Below are 25364 nucleotides of genomic sequence, written 5' to 3'. Positions count from 1 at the left end.
ATTCAATTGATATTTTTTGTTCATTTCTAAAACGAGTCAAACAGCACGAAAGATGAATGAAATGCCTGGATATTCTGCCAAAAATATGAACCTAAGTGTTCAATCTTTCAATTCTATGGCAAATCTGGTTAATATTATTAATGCGCGCTCCGCTGGGGGCTCTTCCTTACCTTTTTATTGTGCCACGAATGCATCTACGCATGGTAGAAGAATATAGGTAGATGCATCAACACTCGCGAATATTGATATGTCAAAAATTTTTAAAAATATCTCCAAAAATAAATGGATTTTAAAACCTTTTCTTATACGACGCCAATCGGAGGTTGTTATGACATGCATTTTCCAACAATTTTTACAAATTTCGATATTTTTCATTTTCAAATCCAAAATTGGTCTAACAGCTCATTGTACCAGCAGCTGTATTGATGTGCCTACCTGTATCATTTTGTCATGCATCTACGTGTATTCTTTTACCATGTGTTGTATCGACTATCGACCTAAGTGTCCCTAAGTAAGTGTCATTATAAAAGTAGGTTATCAAACAGCTGTTGCATTATATTGCCTATTCCCATTTTCTATACGTTGTCGGCGTGTTGCATCTTCCTTCGTTCGCAACCTTTTGTGCACCACATCGGTAACAAATAGCTATAGTGGGTTCCAATGCCAAGGAATGGAACTCCGTCTGCATAAAAGCGAAATTCCTTTAAAATATTTCGAATATAATGAATTAATAAGGTAATTTAATTAATTTTGTATTAACACATACGTATTCAGGACATTATTTTAACATTATTGACTTTGTTGTAGTTGGATTTAACAAAGGAAAGGACAATACCACAAATTGTTTCATCGGTGATAGGCAATTTGGTTTCAATGCCAAGGAATGGAACTCCGTCTGTACAAAAGTGAAACAACCTTGTATTTTGGCGTCTATGTTGTATACATTGTTTACCAGCTGTGGTCCCTGATCAATGCCAGACATAAAATCCTTGCTATTGCCCAATATGAGTTTCCACAAGGATGGCCAATACTCAATTCTCGAAAGGATGACACAAACGATGAATTTTATGCATTTACCGAATACATTAAACAATACTGGCACTGGTATATCTTTCATTTTGCCATCAGCGGCTTCATTCGAAAATACCAACCTAGATGGCAGAGTATGGGACACGTCTTGGTGACTTGCATCATTGTGTGTTGTACAATGAAAATAATATCAATTGCTTTGATATGTAGCCTGGTAATGACTTACTATTTGGTAGCGCAGAGGCACTCAAAGGCATATGTGTGGTTGCTTTCGTTGTTGTGGATGATTGTCATGATTTTTATGAAATCGAACAAAATGCTGCAGGATAACATGGGTTACATGGAATTCCATCATGTAATGGTCACTTTATGTTGGTGTATTCTAAGGGGATGCAGTTTTAGTTTGCAGTTGGCAAAGTCTTATGTGAATGGAGAAGGTGATATGGAAAGAAAATATAGCTTTATCAAGTTTCTGGGATATAGCTTGTATTTCCCTTGTTTTACGTTGGGGCCCTTTATGGGCTATCATCGCTATACACCTGCAGATGAAATCATCCAGGGGAAATCGAATCTGATACAATTTCTGTGGCAAATAGCAAGGGTTGCTTTTTGGTGGTTGGTCTTGGAGATTGCAATACATTTTATTTATGTCCACTATATGGCTTTGGATATTGAAGCCATCAAGGTGCTGGACACCAAGTTTGGTTTGTATGCAGTTGGCTATTTTATGGGTCAGTTCTTTTTTATGCATTACATTATTGTGTATGGTTTGGGCATTGCATTTGCCCAATATGATGGTCTAAGACCGCCAAGAAAACCTCGATGCATTGGCTTGGTTCATCACTACTCGGATATGTGGAAATATTTCGATGAAGGACTCTACGAATTTTTATTTACCCACATATATGCGGAATTGTGCAGTAAAACTTCGTCTCCGCTGAGAAAAATTCTATCAACAGCTGCCACATTTTCATTTGTGTTTCTCTGGCATGGCCATTATTGGTATGTTTTTGTGTGGAGTCTTTTGAATTTCTTCTGTTTGGTCTTGGAAAAAGTTCTGAAAACCATAACAACATCGGCATTTTATAACAAAGCGATGCGAGAGACATGTGGACTAACTGATGGAGGTGTACAGCGATTTAATGCATTCCTGGGATCGCAAATATTTATTCCGGCTGCATTTTCAAATTGCTATTTCATTAGTGGTCTGGATGTGGGAAATTTTCTGATGCATGAAGCGTATTTGGGAGGCTGGTGGAATTATGTGACATTGTCGTTTTGCACCTATTGTTTCTATCAATGTTGTGAAATTGTAATGCACAAAAGATTTCAAGTTCATAGATAATAAGTCATTACTCTTTGCCAATTATTTTTGTGTAGAAAATAGTATTAAAGGAATATAAATTATTTTTAAGTAAGTAAAAGACTGTATATTTAAAGAAATATAAGAGAACAAGAACAAGAGAACAAAATACTATAACCAATTTTGCCTTGATGGTGTAATAAGAATCCCCTTTGATATAAATAAAACTCATTAATTCACAATATTCTGCGTACGACTATATTTTTTATATTTTAATTTGGTTTTTTTGTTTGAATGTATGCCTTAAATAAAACAAAGTAAATTAAAATTATCCTTTTGCATTTCCTTCTTAAGTCTGTTATACTTTAGTAATAATTTCGTTCAAGTGAAGAGGAACAACATAAAATGAATTTATAAATAATATGATCGTAATCATATCGTATTATATACTGTAAGTACAATTATATTAATACCCAAAAATAATGGGATATTTACGCTCCAGCTTTTTTTTTGAAGAAGAAGAAGTGGGGGAGTAGGGGAAGTAAACAAAAACTGTTCAAATAGTTTAGCTAAAAGGAACATGGTTTGAAATTTATCCACAAGGATATTGAAAACAATATGGGTCAATGTGTTGATGGAGAAGAGGGAGCTTTCTGTTACTTATTCACACGTTAACTAAATGCTAACTTAAAATAATTACATTTTCTTCTTAAATATTTGGTATGCTTTTTTAAATAAAAAAATTGACAATCAAATGTAAACAAAAGTATGGCTAAATATTCATTAAATAAATGTTTGCATTGCTCAACGTGAGGTGACTAAGAGATGGATGTGTGATAAAGAAAACGTCTGTGTTTGTGTGGAGCCATTTCACAGTCATTTTCGAAGGGTAGACTAGCCAATGGCAAGATACTTGCCGGTGCTCTATGCTGTGTTGATGGGTTTGTGATAAAGGAAGCCTCAGTGTCTTGTTTATTGTTATTAATTGAGTTAAGTCGTCGCTGTGAATCGTTAAGAAACGTATTTTCTTCCACTTCACCTCGTCAAGCCAAGGACACTTGATAGAAGAGCCATTCTTCCATAAAGGAGGGCACAAATGCCTTGGATGTGGTAAACTTGACCTTGGGTTTCAACAGGCCCAGTTGTTCTTCGAACAATTCCAATGACTCCACACAGCTGGTGCCATTGCCATGGGTCAAGTATTTGCCATCGGGTTTCAAGATTTTAAAGGAGTGCTCCAAAATTGTGCGTATAAAATCCCAACATTCACCAATGGGTGCTCCCGAAATGGGTATATCGGTGAGATCGCCAAAGACGTAATCAAATTTACGGCCATCAGCAATGAACTTCTTCATATACTCCACACAGTCGCCGACGATAATTTCATAATTGTCCCCTTTACGTTTCTCCAAAACATCACCGCAAATACTGTTGAGATATTTGTTGCACGCCTGCATAACCAATTCATCGATTTCCAGCATAACAACAAATTTGGGTTTCTCCTTCAATAGCTCGTATAGCAGGGCACCATCTCCACCACCCAAAATACAAATTTCTTTGCCTTCGTAGTTTTCAACGCCACGGCCCATAAGGGTCTCGGTGTAAATTAAATCAGATTCAGCAATATCTAAGATATAAAAAAGAAATGATCATTTATAACGTTGTCATACAAAGATAATAAAGTACGCCGATAGCGACTTTTTATTGATCGTTAAAGTAAAATGCTTAAATTTTTACAATTGGCGTATCTTTATGAATATCTTATCTCTACTCACTTTGCAATTCATCCAATATCAACATATTGCCCAATGTTTTCGAGTGCATAATTTGAATTTTCTGGAATGGTGAACGTGCCTCATAAACCAATGAATCAATATCGTATTCGATAATACGTTCATCTAGAAGAACATGGGAAAACAAGTACATGATAATAATACAAATTATAATATATATGTTTTTTTTATGTTGTATATATGAATGTTGTTATGAGTTTGGTGTTAATGAACAAATATACTCTTGCATGACTTAGGTATGTAAAGGATGTTTTATATACAAGTGAGTGTGTGTGTTGTGTCTGTCTATTCAAATGTATGGTTAGTTGCGGTAAATGTCACATGAGGTTAAGGGCAAGGATAATTCAAGGTGTTTAAAGAATACAAAATGAATGGGTTGTTATTCTTTTTGTTTGTTTATTTTTTTTACCAACACATTACATACACACACAGTTATTATTTAGAAAGATACAGCAATGAGATCCGTACTTAAGGGTTATTAAAATTTAAGCTAACAAAAAATATGAAAGCAGAGATGGGACATGCATTTGCAAATATATAGAGTGATAAAATTGCTAAAAGTCGCAGGTATAAAAAATTTTTAATTTCCTCTCCAAATTTAATAATAAGAATTTTCTTTGATAAGTAATGTAAAGATAAAGTAAACAGCTAGTATTTACTAACAAATAAACTACAATATTCAAAAAAATTAAAGAATTTGGGTTGTTAAGTACAGCTACATAATCCCACGGTCAATACTGCATTATTTTGTAGTAACAGCAGTTGTTCTTGAATTTCGATTTTTATACCCTCAGCCATATGGCTACAGAGGGTATATATCATTTGATACGGTCAAAACGTGCCCAGTCGAAATAATGGTTTTAGACCCTAAGTCTCTTTGGACCAAATCCGTTTCAGAATATTTGGAGTCGATCTACCGATGTCCGTCCGTCCGTCCGTCCGTCTGTCTGGCTGGTGCGCACGATAACTCTCGAAGGGAGTATCCGATTTGATAGAAACTTGGTACATCGTAGTATTTTTGTCAAACTTAGATCGAGTTCGGAGATGGGCAATATCGGTCCACTCCTTCTGGTACCTCCCACACAAAATGTCAAAATTTTCAAAGAAAATAATTTATTGCATAGAAAGAGAAAGGATAATCCGATTTTGCTCGAACATTGCGAATCCTAATATTTTCCTCAGTGGCAGGTCAGGTGCGAAAATGGACAATATCGGTCCACTCCATCAAGTACCTCCCCCACAAAGGGTCAAAATTTTGAATAATTACAACTCCTATAAAATGTCATGTAAAAGTCCGATTGTCTTCAAATTTCACACATCCCAATAATTTTATTAGCCAAGGTCTGTTGCGAAAATGGAAAGTATCGGTTCACTTTTTCGGGTAACTCCCCCACAAAAGGTCGAAATTTTCAAAAACATTAAAATATATATATTTTCTTTTTCTGCACATAAAGAGAAGCAATAATCCGATTTTGCTCAAACTTTGCAAATCCTTATATTTGCATCAGTTCTAGGTTAAGTGCGAAAACGGACAATATCGGTCCACTCCATCAAGTACCTTCCCCACAAAGGGTCAACATTTTGAATAATTACAACTCTTAAAATAATGTGATGTAAGAGTCCGATTGTCTTCAAATTTCACATGTCCCAATATTTTTATTAACCCAAGGTCTGGTGTTAAGAGGGAATACATCGGTCCACTCCTTTTGGTACCTCCCCACAAAAGGTCGAAATTTTCAAAAAAAATATATAAAATATATTTTTTGCACAGAAAGAGAAACGGTTACCCGATTTTGCTCTAACTTTGCAAGTCCTAATATTTGCATCAGTGCTAGGTCAGGTGCTAAAATGGACAGTACCGGTCCACTCCATCAAGTACCTCCCCCACAAAGGGTCAACATTTTGAATAATTATAACTCTTATAACTCTTAAATATGATGTAAGGATTCGAACGTCTTCAAATTTCACACATTCCAATATTTTTTAAAAACCAGGATCTTCTGTTAACATGGAATGTATCGGTCCACTCCTTTTGGTACCTCACCCACAAAGGGTCACAATTTTCAATAATTTTATCTGTCATAACTTTCGAAACAATTTAGCAATATTTACTTTTTGCTATGCTCAATTTCAATAAGAAGCTTGATATGAATATGATATTTATCGGAATTTATGATTTCGTATAAAATTGGACATAAATATCCTTTCTTTAGTTCAATATTTCGCTCAATATTTTTTATTTGTGTCAGATGAACTATAAAAATGGAATATTTCGGTAGAATCTATATGGTACATCACTCATATTTTAACATTTTCTTAAAATTATTACATATCTCATAAAAAGTGAAGGAGTGAGTCAATATAATCCATACCAGGAACGTTGGAATATTTATATCATATTTTTGTGTCTGATACAAAATGGACAAGATTGGCCCATTCTTTTGGAACCGGCTCCATAGAGGGTCAAACTTTTGAATAATTGTAAGACTAGTCAAATATATTTCGATTATTTAATCGAACATAGGCTGAGGGTATATATCTGACTGATACTTTTTAACTTGTTTCATTCATGATTGGATTTCAGACTTGATCACAAATATTCTTGTTCATACACCAGTAATCGTTAGTATGAACACCGTTCCAAAGTTATTATAAATAAAATTATTGTTAAGCGCCTTTCGAAAAAATATCCTCCCATCCTTAAGTAATACCTACATAGGCCCTTTCAGGGCATGTCGCCCAAAAACTACTGAAAATATTGCTGCTGCAGTCCAAGGGTTGTTCACTCCTTGTACTCCGTTTACATAAAGCTTTGGGTCGTAAGGCTTGGAACACTAGATCTCAAAAAGATGCAGCGTCTTGTGCGGAACTTTATCAAATGCTGGACAGACGTTATGCACATATTCATCAATTCACATTCAAAACTACCCTTGTTTGCCTAGGTAGTGGACAAGTCGAGGGGTGTAATGGTTGACTAATGAATGCTATTCAGAGCTAACGATCTATAGGTATATCTTATATCGTTGGACACCCCTCTCTCTCTCTCTCTCGAACACGAATCTCTTTCCTGATACGCCTGGGTAGGGGAGTCCTGTCCACCATATTATGTTTAGGAAGACTCACACGGTAACACCCTAGCAGGTACTGCAACGAAAGTACCAGGTTACAGAACAGTATCAGGTTACGATATCTGAGGTTATCATCTGAAGGGCGACGAATTCCTGAAAGGTAGAGTTTAAACAGTTTCATTCGGAATTCCATGTACGACATATATGACCACATATATTTGATTATCAGACGTTTTAATCTTGGTCGGAGGATATCAAACGTCATATATAGGCTACAAACACTGTTTCACAACACGGCGTTTTCTGGTTCAATCCTCGACTGATATATTTGTATGTGCCGTAGAATGCTGTTGTGGTACTGCATTGTAGACGGAAACCGTGTTAATGCTTGGCAACTGGATAACATCCTCTGATGCTGGTCTCAACAGTCTTTGCTATTAGCGATAAAAGCGAAATCGGCCTGTATGATTCGTCTTTGCTGGCATCCTTGTGAACTTCTGTAGCGTGCACACCTGCCAATTTTATAGTTTTCCATGGCCAAATGCTTTGAATGATTTTGAGTTTCGGCGCACCTCTTATAATCCTTTTCCCTGGGTTGGAGAGTCACTTAACCTTTACCAGCCACTTTTCCCTCTTTTTTTAGAGGTTATGAAGTCGACAATTTGCTTATTAACGATTATCGAGAGATGATTCCAAGAGAAATTGTGGGTTGGGATGTCACGTCATTTATCAAAATCTCCTTTTATTCGGCATCCTCGTTTAATGTGCAGAATTAGCAGCAAATCTGATCTGCCACCCTACCCCTCTGGTCATTATCACGACTTATGGTAGGCATTAAAATGCCCTAGTACCAGGCCGTTATTACCTTTAAAAAGCAGGCAGGCATATATATTTCATATTAAAGCATCCCAAAATAGGCTCTGCCAAATTTGATTTGAACTGCTTAATATTATAATATATTTTCAAATATATACTGTACATAAGCCCTAAGGCCTTAAAGAAATGCGTTACTGTGAGCACCTTTTCTAAATATTTGTAAGGCGTCGTATGTTCCTTAATTCCCTAATATCGGTCTATCAAACAAAAATACTCTAAGTAATCAAAAAATGGAGGAAGATCTTAGATATGATAAATTTAAAACACTCAACATGCACAAAAATTAAAGACAAATGAGAAAAGATTTTTAGTATGCAATGGCTAAATTAAAGATTAAAGAAAATTTATTAAAGATTACATTTCAATTATTTATTATCGATAATTATATATGATGATTAATGTTCAAAAGCAAAAAAAATATATAAATGTAAGCATATAGTTAAAAGACACCGACAAAATAGTCATAGAATAAATGTTAAAATAATAATGCAAAATGTTTAAAGCACAAAAAATTAAGGGAGGAAAAACAATGTTTCATTACCTGATGATGGTAAATATCTAGCAAAGTCGCCACGTTTAAGTGGAGGCAACACTTGTCCAGAAACGACTTTCAATTTCTTGGCAATGTTATTTTCAAGACGTTTTGATGACTTTTGGATGGCGAACGATAATTGTATTGTAAATGTTTCAAATCAAAGTTGTGGTCGAGGTGGTGTTGGTTGGTTGGTTTCGATTGGTGTATTTAAAAATGATTTGATTGGTGGTGAGAACAACAGCGAGAATAAAAAAGGATAGATATCAATTTTTTTAAAATATGTTTTCATTGTTGATTTGAAAATGATAATTAAATATATAAATACAGATTTATTTATTAAACTAAATATTGAAAGGAATTTTAATAATAATAATATAGATACAAATAACAAAAAATTATTCAAGTTTTTTTATTTCAACAGCAAAATAAAAATCGACATGCCTTTTGAACACAAAGCTTACAATTTTAAAAAATACTAGGTGTTGTTTTACTTATGGTTTGGGGTTTCTACATTTCCAAAGGACCTATACAATTGTTTTTGCCAACCAATAGAGAAAGGAGGTTTCACTGGATGATAATCTTGCTAATTTCAATTCGTTCAATAACAATAAAAAAGCTTTAGGTTTTCAGTGAGGAAGGAAAAATGTCTAGCAATAAAACAGCAAATAAATTGAAAGTAGTATGTATGCTTGGAAAGAATACAGATACAGATTCGATACAGGAATATTTGATTCACAATAGATATTACGTTTTTCAATTTTGATAGGTTTTTCAACTTTTTAAGTGTTTTGATTTTTTTTTATTTAAACATTGAACTTTTGCTTGACTTGGAGTGATGAACGAATGGATGAAAGAAAGAAAAAATATATTGACTGATGTGATTTGTTGACTGAAGAAAAATAGGAAACTAGAATACATTTCTTGATTTCAAACTAAATGAAAGAAAAAATCATCATCATTACTATGCTAACCTGAAGTTGTCATGTAAATATCAATATATCCACCACGTTTTATAGGCGGCAAATATTTGGAATTTTCTGAATTTAATTTTTGTTGTAATATTAATTCCAAAGCTCGCATGGTCTGTAATACAACATTTGAGACACATACATTTATAGTTTATGTACAAAGAGAAATATGTTTTTGTTTTGGTTTAGTTAGATTTCACTATTAGAACAAAGAAAATGAAAACAAATACTATAAAAAGGCAAAAAACACAACAACAGCAGCAATAGAAATTAAACGCTTTATAAAAATGAAAGCAAAATTAAAATAAATCATTATAACAAACAAAAGATTGCACAAACATTTAAAAAAAGAGAGACGTTTTTCATCAGCCATAGAAAGGTATGCAACAGCAGCATGTGTTATAAGATGTTTATTAATTTGTTATAAAAATAAACACACACAAAGAAACGACAAAGTGAAACTATATTAGAATATTCAATTTGTCTAATAATTAATAATATATAGTATAATTTGAGATAGAATTTATGTAACAAACTAATTTTAATTAAAACAAAATAACCCATAGAATACTTCGGCTTTGTTTTATTGTAAAGAAAAAAAGTTTCCTCAAAATTAATATTATGAATTGGATTATGATATAAAGTAATAAATTATAGGAAAATAATTGGAAATAAAGTGTGTCACATTCGACAAGGCGCAAATAAGAACGATGTTGAGAATTTTGGAACTTGAGACAAGTTTAAAAGAATATGATTTAGGTATTGATTTAATTTTTCGTCACGAAATGTTTTAGTGTCACAGCTCACCAGACTTAACGATAATGTAATTTCTCTTGGATTTTCTGTAATTTCTCTTGGATCAGACCATGACAGAAGAATACAGGTAGTAGCATCGTCGCAGCTGCTGAGACAATGAACTGTCAAACCAATTTTGGAATTGAAAATGTTGATTGAAAAAATTATTTATAACGGCCACTGATTGGCATATTATAAGAAACATATCAAATTCTACTTATTTTTATACCCTACACCACAAGGTGGTCAGGGTATTATGTCTTTGTGCATTTGTTTGTAACAGGCAAAAGGAAACGAGAGAGACCCACAGTTCCTTTTGATGATCTGCATAGAATCACTTTCTGAGTTGATTTATGCATGTCAGTCCGTCTGTCTGTCCGTCCGTTCGTCTGTCCATGTATTCTTGTGAACAAAATGCAGGTCGCATTTATTATCCGATTGAGATGAAATTTTGCAAACAACATTTGTTTGGCCCAAGGACGAACCCTATTGAAATTGGAGATAATCGGTGAAAATTTAGATATAGCTCCCATATATATCTTCGTCCGATTTGCCTTTTATTGTGCACCAAACGTGTAATATCAGCCCGAATAGTATGGAATTTTGCACATACAACTAAATTAGGCCTAAAAATAAGTATGCCAAATCGAAATCGGTTCAGATATAGCTATAGCTCCCATATATATTGTTCATCCGATTTGTTATTTTTGTCCTCCGCAGCAGTAATATGCACTCTGTAACAACAATATTTGGGGAAATATATCAAATGCAGCTCAGAAATACCTTTGCTAAATTTTATCGAGATCGGTTCAGATTTGGATATAGCTACCATATATAACTTCGTCCGATTTACCATTTATTGTGCACCAAACGTCTAATATTTGTCCAAATGGGATGGAATTTGGCACATACGACCGAATTTAGTCTAGAAGGTAGTATGTCAAATTTGGTGAAGATCGGTTCAGATATAGTTATAGCTCCCATATATATTGTTCATCCGATTTATTGTATTTGTTACCCACAGCCGTAATATGCACTCCGTAACAACGATATTCAGGGAAATATATCAAATACAGCTCAGAAATATCTTTGCCAAATTTTATCGAGATCGGTTCAGATTTGGATATAGTTCCCATATATATTTTTATCCGATTTCAAATTAATTTCGCACCAAATGGGCAATATAAGTCTGAATTTAAAAGATACAAATGCTTCGGCATATTTAGTCCTTTGAATTTTAAATTATAATTATAATTATAGCGTGTATGATTGAATTCTCCCATAAAAACTTTTAATTATTAAGTGGAGCTCAACGAAATTAGCAAAGTGGTGTAGGGTATCATAAAATCGGCCCCGCCCGACTTTAGGACTTTCTTTACTGGTTTACAATAACATATAAATGTTCCCTAACGTTGATGCATCTACCATGGATCAGACCTTTTACAGACTGAAACATAGGGTCACTCGGGAAGGATGCTGCCCTGAGAACTGCGACAGGGTGCCTCATTATGACACCAATGGATGACGAATGGTCTTGCCGTACTTCAGCATAACCACATGCTTTCGTTGCAGTACATTGGTGTTACCATAGGAGTGATCCAAGCCATCAAATGGTGGATAAGATTGCCTCACCAGTGTGTGTCAGGAGGAAACTAGACGATCGAGAGAGGGAGGTTCAACCACAGAAACATGATGAGAGCCACCTGGATAAAAAGACAAAACTAACTTTTCGTTGTCTATATCTTCATTTGTCTATATTTCAACGCTATAAGAGAGAGAGAAAGAAAGAGAGAGAGAGCATTTAGATCAGAAAACCTATCGGTCTGAGTGGCATTCCTACTGATGTAATCACAGATGTCAGTATGAATGTCATCCTTGGAGTCCACCTCTATCCATTGCAGCTGAAAAACGTCGTATGTGTAGACAAACCTGGGCATTTTTGATCCAACCACGTTCAGGATGTTGTAATTGTCTCACTGCGTACTAGGCACGAATTCACGTTGCACCGCTTCAATTGCCCTGCCAAACCTATCCGACTCACTCTTGAAGATCACAGCCTGTAAAGTTAGCTGAGTTAGAACCAGATTAGCAGAAAGGTATGTTCAGGAATTAATCTTCCATCATGTCCTAAAGGTTTTCAGAATACAAATTACGCATCAAAATCAGGAAATATACTAAATGTAATAAGTTACAAATTTGATGTTATGGCAACAGCCGACAGGGCACAGACCTAAGAGGGTACGATTTTCTCAAATCAAATATTGAAGACGAAGAGAAAATGTTTTCTCTACACTTTGCTATATACGATTATATAAATATGATCGTGTATAGCAATATAGCAAAGTGTAGGGCAAATATTTTCTCATTGTGAAAATCGTACCCACTTAAGGTTATGCCCTGTCGTCTGCTGCCATAACCTCAAATTTAACACTTAGTACTTTATTACTTTTTCCTGATTTTGGATTTGACTACATAACTCCAGTCGGAAATTTCGGAATAGTATTTACTATCTCATTCCAGAAAAGGAATGAATGACAGATCAAACTGTTACTTTAAAAAAGAATCATTCATTTCACTCTAACCGAAGGACCAGATTTTTATGGTATTGAGACCAATCTAGTGAAACTTTCTTCCTTCTTTGCCGCAGTAAAGCCGAAATGCAGCAGTTGAAATGACAACAATAATTATACATTCTTTGGGAAAAATTAAAGACGAAAGGTAAATGGCACTCGTTTTATACTGTCGCCACTATGTAGTACGGACGGGAATTCTTACATTGGAAAATAAATCTAAAATTCCCATGAAACATCTGAAAAAGCAATTTCTATTGAGACCGGTGGTTATATCGCAAATTTCGACGAAATTTTCAGAATTACATTGGACCTATCAGTTCAGTTTAGTACAAATATTTTATCTAAATATCGAACAAAACATATGTCATGAATCAAAGCTACAGGCATTAGTATTATACATACAGTTTATATTATTTCCCATACCAAATAAGATCTAAGTCTTTACAATAAATGACTTTTCCTTTCATCTGTAGATATAACATGGCGAATGTCTATGCTGTGTCTGCTTGTTTGCATTTGAATAAGATTATTTTTAGTACACTTTTCCGTATATCTCTTAAGGGGCTACGAGTGGGAAAACAAATGAGGTTAATCATATGTGTTCGTATCGCAAAAAAAGAAAAGAAAAACGTGTCATATATATGTGGCTATGAAAATATACACTATGTTAAGTCCAAGAATAAATGAAACATAAAATTATTTGAAAGGAGCATAAACTTCTACTTTCGACTTATTCCGAATCAGGACACAAACATTTTCTTAAGTCAGAGATTTTATTCCAAATGGTTCCATATCATATACTCCTCATTCATCTTCCTTCTTACTCTCAAACTCGGTCTGATTTTGATTCTCGAGATAGTTTCAATTATTTTTTATTTTTTTATGTATTGCTGCCAAATTAAAGACATTTTCCCGCCAAAAATTTTACGTCCACATTTTTTGCTTCTATAAGCAAAAAAAAAAAACCTTTTCAACATTCATTTATAAATACAACACACTCAATAGCTACGCAACCGGTTGGTTTGGTGGTCGATCGATCAGCCGGTCATTGTTGCCGGTACAATTTGTTTATACAAAACGATAAGAAACATAAACAAAACATCGCTGCCTCAGGTCGCACAATTCATTGAGAGGAGACACAACGACTATGTCAATGAAAAAAAAAAATCGTTATCACTAAATTGATATTGAATTCTTTTTGCTAATTATTCTTATGCAACAATGAATATTATTGGCTGTGCATATTTTAATGTCTGTTATATTTATATATTTGAATTTAGGTTCCTCAAGTGTATTGAACTGTTCATTTTTGGAAATGAAAAGAAAAAAAAAAACATGTCTGCAAAGACTTTGACAAACCACACGTGTTTTTGGGATGAGAAAATTAGGTTAAAATATATTTCTAGAGTGTAGAGATTTTATACAAATTCTAGAGAATCATAATATGAGTGTATAAAGGTAGATCCAGAACAAATCGGTTGTTCATGTGAATCGGTTAAAATGAAAATCTTAAAAAAATTTTAGATAAACGATTTTTGTATCCGAAAAGTTTGAAGAATTTGGTTATTAAACCATTAATTTTCATGGAATCTCTTATTTTTAATTGAACAAAAGTATCGCAAATTGTCGGACCCAATGCTATCTAATATACAGGGTGAGAAAACAGCAACATCAGCAGAAATGGTTCGAAAAGTAAAGAAGCGATTTGATCGAAACCCGCGTCGCCGAAAATGCCTCAAGAGCTGAACATATCGCAATATTCCATTCGGCAAATATTGAAAAATGAGCTCGGGTTAAAGCCATTGAAATTCCAAAAATTCAAGAACTTACACCGCAACAGAAAGAAAATAGACTCAAAAGAGCTAAAGAGTTGCTTCGCTTGGCCGAAAGTGGTGAACTGCTGAATTTGGTTCTCTCCGATGAGAAATCATTCGTTGTCCAGCATTTTGTAAACAGACAAAATTATCGTGTTTGTTTGCCAAAGAGGTCAGCTGAAAATGTGCAAAATGTTTCGGTTGGCCAGCAGAAGTCAAGCGCCGGCCATGGTTATGGTGTGGGACGCCATAACAGCCGATGATCGCTCTCCGCTCGTATCAATCTATCCCAATAAATGCCGAACATTATCGTGAAAATATTCTGGAGGGTGTATTAAAGCCTTGGGCACGCAAGAATTTTGGCCACTGACCTTGGACATTTCAACAGGACTCAGCACCATCGCACTTAGCACGCGCCACCCAAGAAAGGTTACAAAATGAGGTACCTCGCTTTATTTCAGCGCACAATGGCCACAAAAATCGCTGGATACCAATCCGTTGGACTATGGTGTCGTGAGTATTTTGGAAAGCAAGGTTGACACTAAAAAATACCAAAGTGACGATCACCTCAAGCAAGCGCTTCGCCGGGAATGGGACAAAATACCGTAGAGCAACGTTCGGCCAGCGTGCATCGGTTTCATTGACCGTTTGAAGGCAATAATTCGTGCCCAAGGTGACCAATTCGAACAAAACTACTTATTCTAAAATTTGATGTTATTTCCGACATTTTTTGTTTTCATTCAATAAAATTTAAAAATTATGGCGTTTGACTTTGTTGCAGTTTTGTTTATCTCACCCTGTATAACAAACATTTCTTCTATTCCATTTCCAATGCTTTTAAAAATAGAGCCAAGAGTGTTCTTATATTTTTTGTAATTATTTCGTTTCGTTCAGTAAATCATGTTGATATTAAAAGTTTTCTTCACGTAGTTTCCATTATTGTAATTTGCAATTGCAGCAACAGTTCTGGACACTGAATGCCGGGAAAAGAACATTTGACTTGCTACCAAAAGGCTTCCGAACTAAACATTGTAACTCAAGGAGATGCAAAGATTGTAATTATTTCCTGCAAATAGGCATAACCTTGGCCAACTTTATGAAACCACAGCACAACATCTGTACACATATGTTCAAGGTCATTGAAAATGCATTCTATTTCTAAAGCTCCCAGAAGCATTGCAGAAAAAAAGAAAATAATAAAAATCAATGACCGGCAAACGTGTATGTAAAGTATAAAAATGAAAACACAAAAATGATATAATTGTGTCCAAAGTTGAAGGCTGCAATAGTGGTGTTGTTGTGTGCGACAAGGGTGGCGGTGGTGATGGCTAAGTTTGATATGATGGGCACAACCTCAACATTGCTTGTGAACTTGAAACGACACCCTTTCAACAATCGTCCTCCACGAACAACCAAAAGTGACCGTAAGCCGAGAGGGAGCCGAAGAAGGAAATGCAGAAACGAGGAAACTAAACACCAACGACCCCCCCACAGTATGCAAAAGCAAGATAGATAGCTGTGAAGGCCAGCAACAGCAGCGGGACAAATGCGAATAAAAATCATTTTTCAAATAGAAACAGGGGGAAACTTATTTTCCAGACAGCAAAAACTTTGCAACAACAAGTAATGATTAAAAATCACATTTTTGAATGATAAACTAAAAAACAAATAATTAGGCATGCAAAAAATATTTGAAAATAATTAAAAAAAATATAAAAAATAATAAACTAAACAAAAATACAACTATTGGAATAAAATAGAAAATTCCACAACAACAATCTTACATCGAATGACAAAAGCTGCTCTTTGCCATCTTCCAAATAGTATTCCAAATTGATGGTAACCAAACCCTGGCCGAAAATTCGCACCGTAATTATGGTCTCCTTATTCTCGGTCAAAACGGCGAAATATCCATCATCCATTGGCATTTGGTATTGCTGTTCCAATTGAGGAAACAGACACTCCAATTCATGTCGTAATACTTTTGCAATTTCTTGTCTTTCTTTGGGATCGGAGGTGCGAACAGGATCCACAGTAAAATCAAATAAAACTGTTTGTGCGGCCATTATAATTTTATCCACAGGATTTAATTTAATACTTATTTTATTTAGTACGATGTTAGGGGTATCAAATGAAATTATTCCGACGAGACAACCCTTCTTTCATCAACCGCAACTAGACAACTAGGGAGATGGAAGTCGACTTGGATAGTAAGGGATACTTAAGTCTATTTAAGTGTGCGAACTAGAGCAGGGATATGTAGGTCGGAAATGAATTGGGTAACTGAAAGAAGGTTCGTAAGGAGTAAAATTTAACGGATAATTGCGATAAACAACCAAGCTAATATTATATTCATTAGCTTGGTTGTTGGAGCTATATTTGACGCATAATTTCATTCGAATTATGTCAAATGAATCATAATAATTTCATTATCACTATAAAAGCCGTTATTTCAATATGGCAAATGTCATATAACTATGAAATGAAACCTTTTTAAATATATATTTCAGATTATAGAACAATAATACAATTCCTGCAGCTTATATAAGACAAATTGACTGAATATAAAATTATAAAATGTCTTATTATTTATTTTCATGAAAATTTACGATCCATTAAAAATATATAAAAACACTAGGGAACCCTAAAAATAAGTACAAAAAATTTTCAGCGATCAGTAAAAATGTACATAAAAACAACAACTTTTAAAAATTCAAATAAACAGAGCCAAGATTCGTGATATTTATTTATTAATTTTATAATAATTTATAAAAATGGACTATCCTTAAAAAAATATGTTTGAATAATCCGCTTTCGTAATATATTAATAAAAACCCATTATTTGAAAAAGAAAACATTTTTAGAAAATTCCACAATTCTTAATTTTTTATAAAATCTCTGATCCTCAAAAAAAAAAAAAAAAAAAAAAAAATCCTCAAAACTTTTTTAAAATCCCTTATAACTGAAAAATATGGTTACGATCCTTACTTTTGTAATCCACGATTCTCGAAAAAATGTTCTCAAATATATATTTTAAAAACCCTAATTTTTAAAAAAATGTGTTTAAAATGCACGATCCTTAATTTTTTAATATACGATCATTGAACATTTTTCTTAAAAATGTTCTCAAAAATATATATTAAAATCCCTAATTTTGAAAAATCAATTTTTTAGTTTTCGATTCTCGAAAAATTTTTTAAAAAATTTCTCAAAAATATATTTTAAAATCTTTAATTTTCCATAAAATATCTGATACTCAAAAAAAAAAAAAAAAAAAAAAAAACAAAAATACCATCAACATTTTTTTAAATCCCTGATGTTTTAAAAAATATTTCTCAAAAATATATTATTATATCCCTGATCTTTGAAAAAATGTTTAAAAACCCTTGTTACTTAATTTTTTTAAAACACCCGAAAAATATTTTAAAAAAATATCAACAAAAATATTTTTAAAAATTCCAGAAAAATATTTTAAAAATATCCATAAAAACTATCTTTAAAAATTTCTAACCCTTGAAAAAATATTTTTAAAAAATACAAGATCCTAATTTTTTAATACCTGAGAATACTTTTAGAAATCTAATTAAAAAATATTTTCAAAAAATCTCTGAACTTTGAAAAATATTTCAAATTTATCCTTGAAACAATATCTTTAAAAGTCCACGATAATTAACAATTTTTTTAATAAATAAAAAATCTGTAATCCTTGGAAACACCCTTTTTTAAAAATATTTGACTTGAATAAATATTTATAAAAATCTAAATTTATTTTCTGAAATCTACCCCATTCATTATCTGAATGCATGTGGCTCTTTTCTATTTGCTCCTTTTGAAATTACGGTACATTACACGACTCTCTCTCTCTCTCTCTGGGTCTTATTCTCATTTGCAAATGTTTGGGGCATATCTCAGCTGTTTTGATTTTTTCCAAGGGAAAAAAGAAATATTTTGACAGGTGCTTTATAAGTTGAATGATTTGAATGCTCAGTTATCACATGCGACACCAGAAGCGAGAGAGACATATGGAACGAGAGAGCTTTGTTTATGTGGGTAGTTGTGCACATGGCTGACTGGCTGGCGATGACAAAGTAGTTGCGGACAAATTTTCATTGAGTAAAGACGGGTCGGCTAAGAAAGAAAATCAAGAACCACACAACATAGTACAGTGAACATAAAATAAAGCAAAACTAAAAAAAAAACAAAAATAAATGTAATCAAGGAAAAGAAAAACACATAACGAATAATAAAAAAAACTTTAAAATGCTGCCATTCAAAAGAATTATATAAACAAAATATAAAAAATATAATAAAATACCTATATTTATTATTTTACTGCTTGATAAATGAAAAAATCAATAAATAGTTCGTATAAAAAAAGAAACAACAATTAAAATAAAAAACTAATCACAATTTGGCAATAAAATTGAACAAATTGAAAATCAAACAACATAAGAAAAATCTGTGCTGTCAATTACACAGCCAGCCTGACGTTGAGATTTTTGATTTATCTGTCGGATTTTTTTTTCTTCTATGCAACCCATGAACCTGAACTTGAAGGAAGGCAACACTTTATGTGTAAGTTGTAATCGCGATGTGTGTGTGTCTATGTGTTTGATACATATAGTGTCTGTGTATCAAACACTTGGAAAAGCAAAAAAATCACAATGCGTATGAAAAATGTGTGTGTGGGCGTTTAAGTAAAAATATGAAATGCCAAAAAACAAAAACATTAAAATAAAGGCCATAATGGCAAAAAATGTATTTAACAAATTGAAGTGAGACACTTTTTTGTAGAAAACAACAAAAACTAAAAAAAGCTAGTTCAATTCAAGCAACCCCCCTTTTTAAAGAGCCACATACCACCCAACATGCAACAACGATGACGCTATGAGTTGCTTCCTTTATGGCAATGTTGGCGCCAATTATTATGATTTTCGTCTTGCTGCCAAACCTTCAAACCTTCGACCACATTGAAAAGCAACCCCCTCGTTGGTAAATCACCACTTCAAAGCCATTTGTCTTGGCTACATAAAATATTCCACTTTCGCCCATGTGAGTCAGCTTGGCCTGGTCCTTCGGGTAACAACAAAACTCCAAATGTTACCATTTACCACCACCACAAAACCCACACCGCACATTTGTATGTGTATGTATGTATGTATGTAGGCATGCATGTTGGTATTTGTTTATGTCCCATTACAAGCCGTCGCCGTTGCCGCCGCCGCTGCTGCTGTTGCGGCTAAACCATTACCATGGTTTCTTTTTGGCAAAGGCGGTATGTCACGATGTTTGCTGTATTGACCTCTTTTTTCCACAAAGAAATGGATTTTGTTTTAAATGTTCTGTTGATCCTTTATTTTATTTTATTCGTACATACCTCCGCCACATACAAAGAGTGTGGGTGTCGAGAGGCCTCAAGTGTAGATGGGGTATTATAAAAAAAGAAAGTCCTAGTCCCCACAATCGCATTGATGTTGGCGTGTTGCAATCGCATACATGTTGATGTACGTATGCCTACATACATGTGTACATAAGGCATTTACATATGTACATAACGTCCAGTTTCTGGGTTGTGTTGGTATTGCTGTTGCCGGTGGTATGATTCATTATTTTGTCGTTTTATTGCCAACAGTGGGCATTTCAAATTGAGTTTTGAAGTATATATAAAAGGAATGACTGAGAATAATGCTATGGGGAATATTTAAAACGAGCACTTCATTATAAAGGGTGATTTTTTAAGAGCTGTAGGAATGTTTTTCAGGCAAACAAATAAAAAAATTAAAGTTCGCAAAAATCCATGAAATCCAGGGTGAGACAAGAAACTGCAACAAAGACAAAAGCTATAATTTTTACATTTTTTTAAATGTTATTGAATGAAAGCAAAAAATATCGGAAATAGAATCAAATTTTAGAATAAATTAAGATTTGTTCGAATTGGTCACCTTTGGCTCGAATTATGGCCAATGAAACCGTTACACGCGGCCCGAATGTTGCTCTGCGGTAGTTTGGCCCATTCCCGGCGAAAAGCTTGCTTGAGTTGATCGACATTTTGATATTTTTTAGTGCCAACCTTGCTTTCCAAAATACTCCAGACACAATAGTCCAACGGATAGATATCCGGAGGCTCTGGTGCCATTGTGAGCTGGAAATGAAGCGACGAACCTCATTTTGTAACAATTCTTGGGTAGCGCGTGCTGAGTGCGATGGTACTGTATCCTGTTGGAATGACCAAGGTCGGCGGCCAAAATGTTTGCGTGCCCAAGCATTTAATACACCCTTTAGAATATTTTCGCGATAATATTCGGCGTTTATTCAGATGCCACGGTCGATTAATACGAGCTGAGAGCGACCATCGGCTGTTTTTGCGGCCCATACCATCACCAAGGCCGGTGTTTGAGTTCTGGTAGCCAATCGAAGGTCCACATTTTCAACTGACCTCTTTGGCAAGTAAACACGATCATTTTGTTTATTTACAAACTGCTCGACAACGAATGTTTTCTCATCGGAGAAAACCAAATTCGGCAGATCACCACTTTCGGCCAAGCGAAGCAACTCTTTAGCTCTTTTGAGTCTATTTTCTTGCGGTTGCGGTGTAAGTTCTTGCACTTTTTGGAATTTTAATGGCTCATTTTTCAATATTTGCCGAATGGAATATTGCGATATGTTCAGCTCACGAGCCATTTTTCGGCCACTGCGATGCGAGTTTCGATCAAGTCGCTTCTTTACTTTTCGAACCATTTCTGCTGATGTTGCTGTTTTCTTTCGTTCACTTCCTTGACGTCCGGCTACGCTACCAGTATCACATAATCGGTAACGAGCGATGGTACGAGACACAAAAGATTTATTTACATTTAAATGCTGGAATGCTTTAACGATAGCCACTTGTGGTTTTCCAGCCAAAAATAAAGAAATCACACTATCACGCTTGAATTCCATCAAGAATAACATTTTTTCTGGAAAATACTCACCAAAATGCTTTTGTCCGCTTGCAAACAATATAATGAGCTGTCACTGGAAGAATTTCAACAGCTGTCGGACGAATGGCTTAGAAATGACAGCAGTCAGAAGTTGGTTGCAGTTTTTTCAGCTCACCCTGTATATACCGGACCGAATTTCACCAAATTTGTTGTACTTGCTTCTAGACAGAATTCGGTCGGGTGTGCCAAAATTCAAGCTATTTTGACTGATATTTGTCATTTGGTGCACAATTAACCCGAAATCGGTTGAAGATATGGTAGATAATAACCGTAAAAACATAGATGTATATCGAAGGTATATACAAATCTGAACCGATCTCGATAAAATTTGGCAGAGGTATTTTCGAGCTGTATCTGATGTTCGGTATCAAATATAATTGTTTGGAGTGTATATTACGCATGTGAGGGACTTAAACACCAAAATCAGATGAAACATATGTATGGGAGCTATAGCTATATCTGAACCGATTTTCACCAACATTTGAATTACTTGCCTTTGTGTTGAATTCCGTGGAAGTGCCAAAATTCAGTCCTGTTTGGCTGATATTGGCCATTTGGTGCACAATTAACCCGAAATCAGTTGAAGATATATGGAAGTTATATCCAAATCTGAGCCAATCTTAACACAATTTTAGGTACTTATTTCTGAGATGTATCTGATATCTGGAACCAAAGATCATATATTTCGTGTGTAAGGGTCTTAAAACCCCAAATTGGGTGAAACTTATATGTGGGAGCTTTAGTTATATCTGGACCGATTTTCACCAAATTTGTTGTACTTGCTTCTAGACTAAATTCCGTCGGATTTGCCATTTGTGCACAATTAACCCGAAATCGGTAGAATATATACATCGGAGCTATATGTAATTTTGAACCGATTTTCACCAATTTCAATAGGGTTTGTCCTTGGGCCAAACAAATATTGTTTGGAAAATTTCATCTCAAACGGATAATAAATGCGACCTGCATTTTGTTCACAAAAATGCATGGACTGACGGAAGGATGGGCGGATATACGGTCTGACATACATAAATCGACTCAGAAAGTGATTCTATGAAGATCCTCAAAAGTAACTATGGGCCTATCTCGCTTCCTTCTCCATTTTACAAACAAAGACATAATACCCTTACCACTATGTGGTGTAGGGCATAAAAACTAAAACCTGTATTTCCGTATCTTCACAAATTTGTCTGACCTCGTGCCAAGCACACGCATTTCAAATAATCAATCAACTATTGGAAGACGTGGACAACTAACTGTCACAATAATTATTTATTGTTTTTTTTTTGAGATCCATTCTTTTTCTAGTGGGTGCCATTGGTGGGTATGAATAATGCAAAATTCCATGTTACGTATACGACATAGGGGGACAGATATTTCATGCCCTGGACATTGGCGATTGTTGCCAAATTCATTTTAATTTTTATTGCTTCAAAATATTATTTTTGATATAAAAATTGTATATTTCAATCTCAGCTGATTGTGGATTTCCTTTTGTATCACTCTGTTTTAGTGGGTGTTGAATGAAAACGGATTTCTCTTTGATTTGTCACGCTTTGACCGTAGGGGTGATGCCATCACGAGTTTTATGGTATTGTGTTTTTGTTGTTGTTCGTTTAATGAATAATATCTGTCGACACTTAGCATTGATTTTTCTTTTCGAAGATTTCAATCAAAAAACAGAAACATCATCCCATCTATGTGCAGAAAAATTGTTTTGTTTTTTTTTATTCCTCATATATAAACAAATCGATAGCCGGTTTAATTTGTATGGCGATTCCGTATTGCTTATGACGGATGATAATTTTATGGATGGGGGCAAAAATGATGAAAACGTTTTCGGTGAGATATATATATATAAATACAAGAAATTTTTATTTGCCTTGTATTGCAGATGCAGGTATATGGCCAGTGGAAAGAGTGAAAACAGATTATTGAAATAAAATCAAAACATAACAGAAAATGAGATAATGCCATCGAAATTATTCAGAAGTGATTTGACTTGATCCACCCAATTTTCGTTTCTATTTTTTTGTTTCGAAGCAATGGTGACATTGGCATTTCCCATTAAAACGAAAACAAACAAAACCCAAAAAAAAAATGATGCAAAGAAAGACGTCTTAAAATGCCTCAACGAAACGAAATAACGTCATAGATTTCAAAATGATTGTGACCAAGTAAGCATTTGCCAACATCTGTGTTGGTTTTTTTGCTCCTCTGCCGGCCAGACATCTAGGAAATATCACAGGCATTACAAACAATAAAAAAAAAGATACCGTATCACCGTATAATCGTAGCAGCAGCGCCAGCTGCACAGCCATCAGAAGCCCATCAACTCACATGAGTTTGCCCTCACCTAACAATCTTTGAAGAAATTGCATGTGTAAATCAAAATCTTCTATAATATCGGTATGAGAATATATACATATTGTTATAGGCATGCCGATGTATGTAAAATGTTAACAGATGTACAGTGGCTTGAGGAGCAAAGTGCCCAGAAATGGTCTGAATTTTGTAATGAGATAAATTTTCAAAGGTCTCCAATAGACGATCTTCCACACAGAGAAGAATTTCTAGATATCTCCGATTGAGAGACCTTAAATCTTAATATTAAATCAAATTTTATAAGATTTATAATTACTCACAATTTTGACCATTTGTGGGAGAGGAATTTGATGGAGTGGACCGATATTGTATATTTTCGCACCTGACCTGAAAATATTAGGATTCGCAAAGTTGGAGCCAAATCGGATTATCCTTTCTCTTTCTGGGCAATAAATTATTTTTTTTTTGAAAATTTTGACATTTTGTGTGGGAGGTAACAGACCTGTCTTCTACCCATAGAAGACCTGTATTATATCCATAGAAGACCTGTCTTCTATCCATAGAAGACTTGTCTTCCATCGATAGAAGACTTGTCTTCTATCCATAAAAGACCTGTCTTCTATCCATAGATGACTTTTATTATACCCGAAGAAAACTTGTCTTCTCCCGTAGAAGACCTGTCTTCTATCCATAGAAGAACTGTCTTCTATCCATAGAAGAATTGTCTTCTATCCATAGAAGATCAGTCTTCTATCCATAGAAGATCTGCCTTCTATCCATAGAAGACCTGTCTTCTATCCATAGAAGACTTGTCTTCCATCCATAGAAGACCAGTCTTCCATCCAAAGAAGACCTGTATTCTGTCCATAGAAGACCTGTATTCTATCCATAGAAGATCTGCCTTCTATCCATAGAACACCTGTCTCCTATCCATAGAAGACCTGTATTCTATCCATAGAATATCTGTCTTCTATTCATAGGAGATATGCCATATATTCATAGGAGACCCGTTTTCTATACATAGAAGACATGTCTTCTATACATAAAAAACATGCATTCTGTCTTTAGAAGACCTGTCTTCTATCCATAGAAGTCTTGCCTTTCATCCATAGAAGACCTGTCTTCTATTCATAGAATAACTGTCTTGTATACATGGAACACCTGTCTTCTATCCATAGGAGTCCTGTCTTCTATCTATAGAAGAACTATCTTCTATCTATAGAAGACTTGTCTTACATTCTTAGAAGATCTGTCTTACATTCTCAGAAGATCTGTCTTACATTCATAGAAGACCTGTCTTCTATCCAT

General features: G+C 34.4%; 2 protein-coding genes across 4 annotated transcripts; one reads left to right on the top strand and one right to left on the bottom strand.

The window, feature by feature from the left end:
- The first annotated feature begins 623 nt into the window (after positions 1-623).
- LOC101897364 (protein-cysteine N-palmitoyltransferase Rasp) lies at positions 624-2574 on the top strand. 2 transcript variants are annotated; one of them, XM_059119660.1, is made up of 3 exons: positions 624-681; positions 717-735; positions 808-2574. In XM_059119660.1, the coding sequence occupies exon 3, from the start codon at positions 884-886 to the stop codon at positions 2372-2374; it is 1491 nt and encodes a 496-aa protein (XP_058975643.1). In that variant the 5' UTR covers positions 624-681; positions 717-735; positions 808-883; the 3' UTR covers positions 2375-2574. The 2 variants fall into 2 exon arrangements, with proteins under 2 accessions (XP_058975643.1, XP_005188881.2); XM_005188824.4 differs by having other exon boundaries at positions 628-735.
- Positions 2568-16936, bottom strand: LOC101896722 (spermine synthase). Of its 2 annotated transcripts, none has more exons than XM_005188820.4 (4): positions 16539-16936; positions 9576-9687; positions 4108-4230; positions 2568-3959 (listed from the first exon to the last, which is right to left on the bottom strand). In XM_005188820.4, exons 1-4 carry the CDS (start codon positions 16818-16820, stop codon positions 3376-3378), a joined length of 1101 nt encoding a protein of 366 aa, XP_005188877.1. In that variant the 5' UTR covers positions 16821-16936; the 3' UTR covers positions 2568-3375. The 2 variants fall into 2 exon arrangements, with proteins under 2 accessions (XP_005188877.1, XP_005188878.2); XM_005188821.4 differs by lacking the exon at positions 9576-9687 and adding an exon at positions 8611-8719.
- Positions 16937-25364: the final 8428 nt, after the last annotated feature.

The sequence above is a fragment of the Musca domestica genome, unplaced genomic scaffold (assembly GCF_030504385.1).
Source record: "Musca domestica strain aabys unplaced genomic scaffold, Musca_domestica.polishedcontigs.V.1.1 15, whole genome shotgun sequence".
Taxonomy (NCBI): domain Eukaryota; kingdom Metazoa; phylum Arthropoda; class Insecta; order Diptera; family Muscidae; genus Musca; species Musca domestica.
This window is presented reverse-complemented; position numbering and strand designations above follow the sequence as displayed.